This window comes from Cebus imitator, unplaced genomic scaffold (assembly GCF_001604975.1).
Source record: "Cebus imitator isolate Cc_AM_T3 unplaced genomic scaffold, Cebus_imitator-1.0 Scaffold228, whole genome shotgun sequence".
Lineage (NCBI taxonomy): Eukaryota > Metazoa > Chordata > Mammalia > Primates > Cebidae > Cebus > Cebus imitator.
The window spans coordinates 4,060,198-4,073,976 of NW_016107543.1; the positions used below are offsets into that span (position 1 = coordinate 4,060,198).

Here is a 13,779-nt window from a genome sequence, read left to right on the forward strand (position 1 = left end):
AGCACACCCTGCTGCCAGCCCTCCTGCTGTGTGTCCAGCTGCTGCCAGCCTTGCTGCCGCCCAACATGCTGTCAAAACACCTGCTGCAGGACCACCTGCTGCCAGCCCACCTGTGTGACCAGCTGCTGCCAGCCTTCCTGCTGTAGCACACCCTGCTGTCAGCCCACCTGCTGTGGGTCCAGCTGTGGCCAGACCAGCTCCTGTGCACCTGTGTACTGTAGCAGAACCTGCTACCATCCCACATGTGTCTGCCTGCCTGGTTGCCTAAACCAGAGCTGTGGATCCAGCTGCTGCCAGCCTTCTTGCTGCTAATTAACTCCCAAGAGAACCACCATCCTCACACAACAGCTCTCTGCTCAACTGACTTATCTTTTGGGGGACCAATTTACTTTGCTGCTGGCAACCATGCTCTCGTCCACATTTTTATGAATTCTCTACATGTTTAAAATCTTGTCAATCAGCTTGTGGGAGGTCAGAGTACTTCATCCTGATTCTCTTTTTCCTTACACCTTGTGGATCATGTGCCAGCCTCATGTGTTCTCAATTTAGAGTCATGGTCTCAGCTTTGACTCTAAAGTCAAGAGCTTCGTTCTCTTCCCCTAAGAAACTTAAGTTTCTGCAACTGATCAAGAATCTTCACAATTATGTTTTCTTTTCAATGTACTCATGATTCTTGTATCCTCCTTTCTTCTTTTAGTGATCACTTTGGGTTATCTCCCTAGAAACAGGGATTCTCACCTGTATATTCCTTAATAAATAAATTCAGAACCATTCTTTGTCTCATATGGTGTCTTGTATTATTTTAAAGCATTCCTGACATGGGATTTATACACACATCACACACTATATGTGTTACCCAATTTGATTCTCAAAATAGTCATGTTTTATTGCCTCCATTTTCCAACTGTGAACATTTTAATGTGTGATGTTATGTAGCTAATAGTGGACAGACTCGGAACCAAGTTTGCGTCTTCTCTTTCTGTCCAAAGACACTTACATTTAACTCTCAATAAAGTAGAAATGACACTGGAACTCAGCACTAGCAAGTTAGGCACTTGAGTTTACCTCAAAGGGAAAAAAACAACCTCTAGTATTTGGCAAGAGACAACATTTTGGTTCACAAAGGTCTTCCCAAATTAGTTTCCCACAGGTCAATGAGGAACAGCTACATGGTACAGCAGCAGGGGCTGCATTTAGCAGCTGCCCTGAATGCAAGGATTCTATTTTGTCTCAGCCAATACCAGCCAATCATTCAATTTGCCTGCATTAAAGAGAATTTTTAACTTTTTTTAAGGTTCAGGGGTATGTGTGCAGGTTTATTTTATAGTTAAATTGTGTGTTGCAGGGTTTGGTGTACAGATTATTTTGTCACCTAGATAATAAGCATAATACCCAAGAGCCAGTTTTTTGATTCTCATTCTCCTCCCACCCTCCACCCACAAATAAGTCCCAGTGTCTGTTGTTCCCCTCTTTGTGTTCATATGTATTCAATGTTTGGCTCCCACTCAAGTGAGAACATGTGGTTTTTGGTTTTATGTTCCTGTGTTAGTTCCCTTGGGATAACGGCCTCCAGCTCCAACTGTGTTGCTGCAAAGGACATGATCTTGTTCTTTTTTAATGTCTGTATAGTATTCTATGCTGTATATGTAACACATTTTCTTTATCCAGTCTACTTTTGATGCACATTTTAGTTGATTCCATGTCTTTGCTATTGTCAGTAGCGCTGCAATGGACATAGGCATGCATATGTCTTTATGGTAGAGCAATTTATATTCCTTTGGGTATTTACCCAATAATTGGATTGCTGGGTCAAATAATAATTGTAAGTTCTTTGAGAGATCCCAAAACTGCTTTCCACAATGGTTAAACTAATGTGCAGTCTCACCAACAGTGTATAAGTGTTTTTTTTTTTCTACAAAACATTGGCAGCATCTTTTATTTTTGGACTTTAGTAATAGCCATTCTGACTAGTGTCAGAAAGTATCTCATTGCGGATTTAACATGAATTTCTCTAATGATCAGTGATGTTGATTATTTGTTCACATGCTTTTTGGCCACTTGAATGTCTTCTTTTGAAAAGTGTTCATGTCCTTTGACCACTTTCTAATAAGACTGTGGATAGATTCTGGATATTAGGCCTTTGTTGGATGTATAGTTTATAAATATTCTCATTATCACTGATCATTAGAGAAATGTAAGCTAAAACCACAATGAGATACCATCTCACGCCAGTCAGAATGGTGATCATTAAAAAGTAAGGAAACAATAGATGCTGATGAGGCTATGGAGAAATAGAAATGCTTTTACGCTGTTGGTGGAATTGTAAATTAGTTCAACCACTGTGGACGACAGTGTGGAAATTCCTCAAGGATCTAAAACCAGAAATACCATTTGACTCAGCAATGCCACTACTAGGTAGATACCCAAAGGAATATGAACGATTCTGTTATAAAAACACATGCACATATATGTTTATTGCAGCACTATTTGCAATAGCAAAGACTTGGAACCAGCCCAAATGCTCATCAATGATAGACTGGATAAAGAAAATGTGGCACATATACACCATGGAATGTTATGCAGCCACAAAAAAAAGAGATCATGTCCTTTGCAGGGACATGGATGAAGCTGGAAGCCATCATTCTCAGGAAACTAACACAAGAACAGAAAACCAAACACCGCATGTTCTCACTCATAAGTGGGAGTTGACCAATGAGAACACATGGACACAAGGAAGGGAGCATCACACACCAGGGCCTGTCAGAGGGTAGGGGGCAAAAGGAGGGAGAGCATTAGGACAAATATCTAACACATTCAGGGCTTAAGACCTAGATGACGGGTTGATAGGTGCAGCAAACAACTGTGGCACTTGTATACATATGTAACAAACATGCACATTCTCCATATGCATCCCAGAAGTTAAAAGAAAAAAAGTTAGTTGACCTAGTTATTTATTATAAACATATTCTTATCATCAACGTTAAAATTGGTTTAGGAATTTTCTGGACAGAAAAGAACTAATATGTTTTCAGTTGCCTATTATTTGATGGATATTGACTAAATCTTTTAAGTACGTTATCATTAATTCTTGAACAAACTTTCAAAATAGGCATTAGTGTTCCAAACATAGACATGAGGAAACTGAGGCCAAGAGAAGTAATGTAATGTCATAGTTTGGTTTTTCTCAGAAGATACTCTGAGAAAAAGTTCCAATGCAGGTAGCGTATCAGGAAGTGCAGATCACACCAGGAGGGATTATGGAAGTGATACAGAAAAGAGTAGGCTATGAAGCCAGTATGACAGAGATCAACTGAAGCTTAAGCTAAAGGGAATTTTATCAGAAATGATGAAAAACGCAGAAATTAGAATTGTCCTACTTCAGGAATGAGAAAGCTGGAGTCTTCATAAATCCACTCTCCAGAATCATTAGTTGAATATTTTTCTCCCTCTAGCATGTACAGGTGACATGACTTTCTGTGTTTGCAATACAAGAGACCTATGGGACAGAGATGCAGATTCTGGCAGATGGAAATTGGTCCGAGCACACTAGGTTTCATGATAAACAGGTGTGGTAATGAAGACCAGTCTATGATCTACCATTTGCTCCACTCAAATCCAATCTTTGCTTCGTAAATGTGGTGAAAAATCACGAACCTTAGAAGAAAGAGGAAAAGGAGGAGGAAGAGGAGGAACAGAAGGTGAGAGAGGAGAAAAAAACTAAGAAAGAAATGAGAAAAATAAAAAATATAGAGGAAGAAAGAGAGCAAGAGAGAGAATAAGAAGGAGGGAAGGAAGGAAGAAAGGAAGGAAGGGAGGGAGGGAGGGAGGGAGGGAGGGAGGAAGGAAGGAAGGAAGGAAGGAAGGAAGGAAGGAAGGAAGGAAGGAAAGAAGGAGAGAGAAAGAAAGAAAAGCAAAGAAAGGAAAAGAAAGGAAAAGAAGAGAAAAGATACTGCTGCTGTAATGGAGTCCTTCTGAAATTCATAATCTCCATCGGTTTCCACCAGTTCTATATTCCCTTCACCCCTGGCCAGCACTCTGGTTGATCTAGATAATTGCCTGAAGGAGTAGCTCAGAACTTCCTGACTAATGGATCTGAGTCTCTAGTGACTATACCATTGCCCAACTGTGATTGCTTTTGTTACTCATTAGTGTGTGTCACTGTGCATGGATACACTATAAGATACTCCAGGGTTATGGGTTGAATTGTGTCCCCAAGAATTTATATTCAAATAGGGTCATTTAAATGCAATATGTTAAGATGAGGTGATATTGTGCCTCTGATTCAATAAGACTGATGTCTGTATGAAAAGGGGGAATTAAAACAGGATGCATAGAGAGGGAAGATGATGTAAGAGACACATAGAGAAGATAGATATCCACAGGTCAAGGAGAACGACCTGGAACAGGCAATTCCCTCACAGCCCTCAGAGGAAAACAGCATTCCCAACACCTTAATTTTAGCCTTCGGAACTGTGAGAACATAAATTTAAGCCACTTGTCATAGTTTTTCATGGCAGTATAATAAATTAATATATCCAGTAAATCTCTTGAGTTCCAGATACATTCTCCCTACACTACATGGCTTTGTGAAAATTATCCCTCATGAAATAGTAACTCCTTTATCTATCTGCTGCTGTGCTGACATGAAGGGTCCAAATGACCAGGTTATAATTGCTGCTTTTGATTATGCCAAAAACACAATGAAGCAAATTCTATAATTTGTATTTACATACAAGTCAAAGAAAAAGCCAAAACTGACCTTCAGGATTATAACTTGATAGAGTGACTAGCTACCTTGGAAGACAAATAAAAAGATATATTGGAGGGAATTGAATTAATTTCTATTTTGTAAACTGGTAATGGAGACCTAGATGTATTTACAATATAATATTATATGAAGATACGAATTAATAATTTGCATTCTTCTGAAACAAATGGTATAACTAAAAAGTTTTAAACATGGAAAAAATCAAAGAGAAATCAGGTATCATCTGAACTCATCTAATTTCCTCATTGAAAACAGAGAGAGAGAGAGAGAGAGATGTCAATGACCATGTCAGTAGCCTGGGTTAGGGCTAGAGCCGAAGCTCAGACTGCTTTTCTTGGACCTAGAGCAGTTATGTCACAGTAATTCCCGCTCTTACATTCTCATGCTGGTAAGCCACTCAGTCCCAGGCAAATCAGGATGAATGCTCACCCCAGCACTTAGATTGCTTGAGTCTTTGTGAATTCCAGTGACCTCCTCCTCTTTCTACCTGTCTGCTTTGGTTCCACACTGCCACCTGGAGCACATTGTGCTGAACCCCCTCTTTCCAAGAGGCTTCCTAGAACTGGAAGAGACAGGTAAAGTAAGCTGTACAGAGAGAGATGCCTGTTAGTATCGAATCAGACTTTGGTGGGTGAACAGTCTTGGTCCCAAGCATGGATTCAATTCATTACTGTGAATATATCAGCATCATGCTTCTCCTCACAGACGCTTTCCAGTCTACATACAGCCAAAGGATGAGGCTGGGCACAGAGAACTTCTTGAGCCTCCCTGGTCACCAGGAACTACCATATGACAAGATGATGGTCAGAGTAGGAAGCAGGCTGATGATGAAATGGCTTTCCTTTTACTTAAATGACATTTGCTATGAGTAATTCACAATTAAGAAACAGATTAAACCCTTACTTTCAAAAGATTCATAGCATTTAGGAAATGACTTCCTCTTTCATAATCCCAAACTGACTATAGAAAACAATGTAAACAGCAACAAGGAAAAGTCCTGCTGATTGGTGGAAACTTTGGAGGCCAGGTGTATAAAAGGCCCAGATTGGAAGGAGCCGTCAGATTCCGGGAAACTCACCTCTGAACAGGAGCCCACCCTCCACCCCTGACACCATGACCTACTGCTGCTCCCCTTGCTGCCAGCCTATGACTTGCTTCAGGGCCACCTGCTGCCAACCCATCTGCTGCATGTCCAGCTGCTGCCAGCCCTGCTGCAGGACCACCTGCTGCAGGACCACCTGCTGGAAGCCCACCTGTGTGACCAGCTGCAGCAGCACACCCTGCTGCCAGCCCTCCTGCTGTGTGTCCAGCTGCTGCCAGCCTTGCTGCCGCCCAACTTGCTGTCAAAACACCTGCTGCAGGACCACCTGCTGCCAGCCCACCTGTGTGACCAGCTGCTGCCAGCCTTCCTGCTGTAGCACATCCTGCTGCCAGCCCACCTGCTGTGGGTCCAGCTGCTGTGGCCAAACCAGCTGTGGCCAGACCAGCTCCTGTGTACCTGTATACTGCAGTAGAACCTGCTACCACCCCACGTGTGTCTGCCTGCCTGGTTGCCTGAACCAGAGCTGTGGATCCAGCTGCTGCCAGCCCTGCTGCCGCCCAGCCAGCTGTGAGACCACCTGCTGCAGGACCACCTGCTGCCAGCCCACCTGTGTGTCCAGCTGCTGCCAGCCTTCCTGGTGCTGATCAGCACTGCCAAGGACCATCATCCTAACACAACAACCTGCTGACACTTCTTTTTGAGACTTGAGTCTCACTCTGTCACCCAGGGTGGAGTACAGTAGCGTGATCTTGGCTCACTGTAACCTCTGTCTCCCAGGTTCAACCAATTCTCCTGCCTCAGCCTCGCAACTAGCTGGGATTACAGACCTGTTCCACCATGCCTGGCTAATTTTTTGTATTTTTAGTATAGACGGAGTTTCACCATGTTGATCAGGCTGGTCTCAAACACCTGACCTCAAGTGATTTACCCAGCTGAGCCCTGCAAAATATTGGGATTACAGTTTGAGCCACCCAGCCCGGCTCCAACTAACTTATCTCTCAGGGGACAAATTTGCTTTCAAACACAGTATGCTCTCACCAGTATCTTTTTTTTTTTTCTGCATGTTTAAAATCTCGTAAATCAGGTTGAGGGAGGGCAGAGTACTTTGTCCTGATTCTCTTCTTCTTACACTTTGGGGATCATGGTCCAGCTTCCTATGTCCTCAGTTGGAGTCATGGTCTCAGCCTTGACTCTAAAGACAAAAGCTTCATTCTCTGCTTCTCAGAAATTTAGATTTCTTCAACTGATCCATAATCCTCAGAATCATATTTTCATTTTCAATTTCCTCCTCAGAGTTTTTTACCCTTTTTTCTTCTTTTTATGATAACTATGGACTATGCCCTTCGTAGCACATATTCTTACCTATGTGTGACTAAATAAATTCTGAACCATCCTCCATCTCATATGGTGCTTTGTTTTATTCTACAGAATTGCTGCTATGGAATTTACACACATATTGCATGCTATACGTAACATCCAATTTGATTCTGAAAACAGATGCTCATGTGTTATTACCTCAATTTTTCAGCTGAGAACAATTTAATGTGTGATTTGATGTAGCTAATAAAGGACAGACTCAGGTCCAAAGTTCGATCTTCTCTTTCCACCCAAGAACACCCCTATTTAACTCTCAGTAAAGTAGAAATGATATTGGGATTCAGTAAGAGCAAGACATGCACTGAGTTCATTGAACATGGGTGGTATAATCTCTCATATTTGCAGATAACATTTCTGTTCTGTTCTCAAAGGTCTTCCGAAATTAGTTTTCCACACCTCAGTGAGCAATAGCTACATAGTATGAAAACAGGGACTGCATTTAATAGCTCCCTTGAATGTGGATCTCTTTTCCTCTCCGTCCCTGACCAGCTATTTATTCAATTAATCTGCATCAAACATTTGTGAGAATGCATGGTGTCCCATGAAAGAGAGTCTCATTTGGGGATTTATATCATGTAAATAATATTGTTCTACGGCTTCCTTCTCCTGAATACTTGTTGACAAAGCAAAATGAAATTAAGTTATTTCCTCTAAAATGTGGACAATATATTAAGCAACACTAAATCAAACTGTCCCTCAAATCAAAATGTTATGAGGAAAATTAAGTAAAAAATATTTGGGGATTGAGGGACTATCCAATGGGCATGTGTGGCTTTGCACAAACCATAATCTCTGTGCTGACTAAAGGTAGAAAACAACCTTGTGTGTTTTGTGAGACAAATAGGAAGCATCTAAAGAAACCAATTCTTCTGATTTCCAGGGAAATCAGTAGAATTTAAGAAGAAGGAAAAGTGGTAGAACTTTCTCATTCGTGGAAGACACGATAGATGGAAGACTGGTACTTTTGTTCCTGAAGTGATGATGCAAATGAAGTATTCAGTCATGGAATAATTGATTGATACTGACCCCGAGAGAATTAGAAAAGTTAGGGACCTGGGCCACCATCTTGGCACCTCCTACCAGCATGGGATGGGTAAAAATACCTCTGATGAGCTAACAATGTAGGTTTCCAAGACAGATGCCAACTTCTGAGGTGGTGTATCTTGAATGCTCTGAAGACTCAGCTAACAGACAAAAGTCACTGACTGTGATAGTCATTGTTTGATGGGATAAAGAAGATGAAAAAATATCACATTCTTTTGACCAACATCAGTTTTGCAAGATGAGTAACTTCTGCAGATCTAGTGTACAACAACGTGACGATAGTTAACAAAAATGTTTTATTGCATACAAGAAATTTGCTAAGAAGGTAGATCTGAGCTGTTCACACCATAAAAATGAAAAGGAAATTGTTAACTATGTGAGCTAAGGAATATATTATGATTTCACAATAAATATATATATATCCTGAAACAACACCTCATACACTTTAGACATACACAATTTTTATTTTTATTTGTCAATTGTGTCTCAATAAAGCCAGTAAAAAAGAAGTTAGTTAATCTACATAATTATTACTAATGTTTTCTTATCTTCAACATTAAAACTAGAAGTTCTATGGACAAAAAAACAACTAATAAGTCACAGGTTGCCTACTATTACATGGGTATTGACTAAATGCCTTGTGGATATAATCATTAATTCTTGAAGAAACATTCAAGGTAGGTATTAATGTTCCCACTGTAGAGATGAGAAAATATAGGCTGGGAGAGAAAGTGTACTATCGGAGTTTGGTTTTCCCATAAGAAACTCTGAGGAAAATATTCCAGTGAAAGTAGTTTATTGAAAAGTACGAATCACAACAGTAGAGGCTGGAGAAGTGATAAAGAAAAGGGTACACTAATAAATTAGTATCACAGGGACCAATTAAGCTTAAAAGAAACAAAAAATTGTCAGAAATGATGAAAAAAAAAAAAAAAAAAAATTAGAATTGTCCTGCTTCAGGAAGGACAAAGTTAGGGTCTTCATAAATCAACTGTCCAGAATCATTGGTTGAATGATTTCTCTGTGTGACATGCACAGGTGACTTCACCTTCCTCAGTTGCAATACAAGAGCCCTTAGGCACAGAGATGCAGATTCTGGCAAACGCATATTGATCTGAGTACACTGAGATCCAAGATACAGGGGTGGGATGATGAAATCTTAGTTACAACCTACCATTTGCTCCTCACAGACCCAATCTTTGCTTCTTAAATGTGGTAAGCAACCACAAACTCTAGAAGAAGGAAGACGAGGAGGAGAGGAAGAGGAGAAAGAGGAAGAACAGAAGATGAGAGGAAGAAGACAGACAGAAAGATGAAAGAGAGAATGAAGGAAGGGAGGGAGGAAATAAGGAAAAAAGGATAAAAGGAGGGAAGGAGGGAGGATAGGAGGGAGGGAAGGAGGAAAAGAAAGAAAGAAAGAGGAAGAAAGAAAGGAGGGAGGAAAGGACGAAGGGAAAGAAGGGAGGAAGAAAGGAAGGAAGAGAGAGAGGTAGGTAGAGAAAAAAGGAAGGAAGGAAGGAAAGAAGGAAGGAAGGAAGGAAGGAAGGAAGGAAGGGAGGGAGGGAGGGAGGGAGGGAGGAAGGAAGGAACTGAAAACCTAAGAAAAGAAAGGAGGGGGAGAGATGTATAAAATGAAGGCCAATGGAACAAGGAACAGTTACGGCTACTATAATAAGGTGCACCTGAGACTCATCATCTCCACAAATTACCACAACTTCTATACTTCTTTCACCACTGTCCAGCACCTTTGTTGCACTATGTACTTTCCTGAAGGAGTAAACCAGAACTTCCTTCCTGAAATGTCTGAGCTGCTTGGTACTGTACCATTGTCCATGTGGTTGCTGTTTTCACTCATTGGTGGTTATCGCCGGGCATGGACACACAAGGAGATTCATCAGTGTTATGGGTTGACTTGTGTCTCCACAAATTCATACTCAAATAGAGTCATTGAAAATGTAATTAGTTAAGATCAGATCATATTGGAATCAGTTAGGCCTCTGATTCAATATGACTGATGCTTGTCTAGAATGAGGATGTTCAGAGGCAGTGTGCTTCTAGAAGGAAGCTAACATAAGAGACACATGGAGAAGACACACATCTACAAGTCAAGGAGGGAGACCAGGAACAGATACGTTCCTTACAGTCTTCAGGCAAAAACAACCTTGTCCACACCTGAAATTCAGACTGCTAGCCTACAGCACTATGAGAAAATAAATTTAAGCCACTTGGTTTGTAGTACTTTATCATGGCAGTGCTAGTAAATTAATATATTCAGTAAATCTCCCGAGCTACAGATAGATTCCCCTAAGTTCTTTGACTTCAGGATAATTACTCCTAACCAAATAGGAACTCTCTTCTTTGCCTTCTGCTCTGCTGACATGAAGAGTGTAAAATGACAGGGCAATAACTATTACTTTTGATTATGCAAAAGAAATTGAGAAGAAAATATTCTCATTTTAATTCACACAGAAGTAAAAAAGAAAAAGCCAAATTGGACTACAGTGTTACAACTTGATAGAAGGATTATCTGTTTGGGATAATGAGTAAGAGAATATAATTTAAAGGGAATGGGATTAATTTCTGTTTCCTAACCTGGTAATGGAATCAGATGCATTTACAAAGCAATCTCAAGTCAGAAATTAAAAATTGGCATTCTTCCTAAATGAATCATGTACCTGAAAAATGTTTAAACATGTTACAACTCCAGACAAATCAGGTGTCGTCTCAACTAACTTAATTCCTTCATGAACAGAAATACAGAAGAAATGGCACTGACTGTGCTGTTAACCAGGATTAGGGCTGAGACATGGCTCATGCTGGTTGGTCTGAATCTAAAGCAGTTATGTCAGAGAAAGTCCTACATTCTATTCCTGGTAAGCCCCTCACTCCCAGACAAATCAGAATGAATGGTCACCCCAGGACAAAGAGTGCTTGATGCTATCTAAATCCCAGTGGACTTCTCCTTGTTCCCACCTACTTCAATTCTGCTCTGCCACATAGAACACACGGTGCCAAACACCCTCTTCCCAAGTGATTTTGGTGGAACTGAAAGACACGGGTGACGTGTTCTACAGAGAGATGCCTGTTAGACTTGAATCAGACTTTGGTAGCTGAGCAGTTTTGGGCACAGACATGGCTTCCTTTGGTCACTGTAAAAATATGAGCATCACACTTTTCCCCACAGACACTTCCCAATCTACATACAGCCAAGGAAGGAGGTTGGTAGAGAGAACTTGAGCCTCCCCAGTCACCAGGAACTATCACATGACCAGAAGATGGTCAGAGCAGGAACCATGCTAGTGATGACATGGGCTTCCTTTTATCTGAAACAAAGTTTCTGTGAGTAATTCACAATTAAGAAACAGATTAAACCCTTACCTTCAAAAGATTCATAAGATTTTAAAAACAACTTCCCCTTTGACAATCCCAAACGGACTGTGGAAAACAATGTAAACAGCAACAAGGAAAAGTCCTGCTGATTGGTGGAAACTTTGGAGGCCACGTGTATAAAAGGCCCAGATTGGAAGGAGTCACCAGATTCTGGGAAACTCACCTCTGAACAGGAGCCCACCCTCCACCCCTGACACCATGACCCACTGCTGCTCCCCTTGCTGCCAGCCTACGTGCTGCAGGACCACCTGCTGCAGGACCACTTGCTGGAAGCCCACCTGTGTGACCAGCTGCAGCAGCACACCCTGCTGCCAGCCCTCCTGCTGTGTGTCCAGCTGCTGCCAGCCTTGCTGCCGCCCAACTTGCTGTCAAAACACCTGCTGCAGGACCACCTGCTGCCAGCCCACCTGTGTGTCCAGCTGCTGCCAGCCTTGCTGCCACCCAACTTGCTGTCAAAACACCTGCTGCAGGACCACCTGCTGCCAGCCCCTCTGTGTGACATGCTGCAGCCAGCCCACCTGTGTGACCAGCTGCTGCCAGCCCTGCTGCCGCCCAGCCAGCTGTGAGACGACCTGCTGCAGGACCACCTGCTGCCAGCCCACCTGTGTGTCCAGCTGCTGCCAACCTTCCTGGTGCTGATCAGCATTGCCAAAGACCATCATCCTAACACAACAACCTTCTGACTTTTTTTTCTGAGACAGAGTCGCACTCTGTCACCCTGGCTGGAGTGCAGTAGCGTGATCTTGGCTCACTGTAACGTCTGTCTCCCAGGTTCAACCAATTCTTCCGCCTCAGCCTCCCAGCTAGCTGGGATTACAGGCCTGTTCCACCACGCCTGGCTAATTTTTTGTATTTTTAGTAGACACGGAGTTTCACCATGTTAATCAGGCTGGTCTCAAACACCAGACCTCAACTAATCCACCCACATTGGCCCCCCAAAATGCTGGGATTACAGGCATGAACCATCGTGCCCAGCTCCAAATGACTTATCTTTCAGGGAACATCTTTACTTTCCAAGACAATATGCTCTCACCAATTTCTGTCTCTTTTTTTTTTTTCTGCATGTTTAAAATGTTGTGAATCAGCTTGAGGGAGGGCAGAGTTCTTCGTCCTTATTCTCTTCTTCTTACACTTTGGGGATCATGGGCCGGCTTCCTGTGTCCTCAATTGGAGTCATGGTCTCAGCTTTGACTCTAAAGTCAAGAGCTTCATTCTCTGCTTCTCAGAAATTTAGATTTCTGCAATGGATATGTAACCTTGGCAATCATATTTTCATTTTCAATTTCCTCCTCATGGTTTTTTACACTTCTTTCTTCTTTTTATGATAACTCTGGACTATGTGCCTCATAGCAGAGATTCTTACGTATATGTTTCTGAATAAATTCTGAGCCATCCTCCATCTCATATGGTGCTTCGTTTTATTCTACAGAATTGCTTAAATGGAATTTACACACATATCCCATGCTATACTTAACATCCATGTTGAAAAACAGATGCTTATGTGTTATTACCTCAATTTTTCAGCTGAGAACAATTTAATGTGTGATTTGATGCAGCTAATATAGGACAGACTCGAGTGCAAGGTGAGATCTTCTCTTTCTGCCTGAGAACACTCCTATTTAACTCTCAGTAAAGTAGAAATGATATTGGGATTCAGTAAGAGCAAGACATGCACTGAATTCATTGAACATGGGCGGTATAATCTCTCATATTTGCAGATAACATTTCTGTTCTGTTCACAAAGGTCTTCCGAAATTAGTTTTCCACACCTCAGTGAGCAATAGCTACATGGTATGAAAACAGGGACTGCATTTAATAGTTCCCCTGAATGTGGCTCTTGTTTCCTCTCTGCCTCTGACCAACTATTTATTCAATTAATCTGCATCAAACGTTTGTCAGAACGCATGGTGTCCCATGAAAAAGAGTCTCATTGGGGATTTATATCATGTAAATAATATTCTTATTTGGCTTCCTTCTCCTGATTTCAAGGGAAATCCATAGAATTTAAGAAGGAGGAAAAATGGCCGAACTCTCTCATTCATGGAAGACACGATAGATGGAAGACTGGTGCTTTTGTTCCTGAACTGATGATGCAACCCAAGCGTTCAGTCATGGAACGATTGACTGATACTGGCCCTGAGAGAAATAGAAAAGTTAC

At 41.7% G+C, this 13,779-nt stretch overlaps 2 protein-coding genes across 2 annotated transcripts; both read left to right on the top strand.

Moving 5' to 3' along the window:
• Positions 1-5,881: 5,881 nt before the first annotated feature.
• LOC108281565 (keratin-associated protein 9-2-like) lies at positions 5,882-6,482 on the top strand. Its single transcript, XM_037727334.1, has 2 exons — positions 5,882-5,915; positions 5,976-6,482. The coding sequence occupies exons 1-2, from the start codon at positions 5,882-5,884 to the stop codon at positions 6,452-6,454; spliced, it is 513 nt and encodes a 170-aa protein (XP_037583262.1). The 3' UTR covers positions 6,455-6,482.
• Positions 6,483-11,780: 5,298 nt separating this feature from the next.
• On the top strand, positions 11,781-12,260 carry LOC119466779 (keratin-associated protein 9-2-like). Its single transcript, XM_037727335.1, has one exon. It carries the CDS (start codon positions 11,820-11,822, stop codon positions 12,258-12,260), a length of 441 nt encoding a protein of 146 aa, XP_037583263.1. The 5' UTR covers positions 11,781-11,819.
• Positions 12,261-13,779: the final 1,519 nt, after the last annotated feature.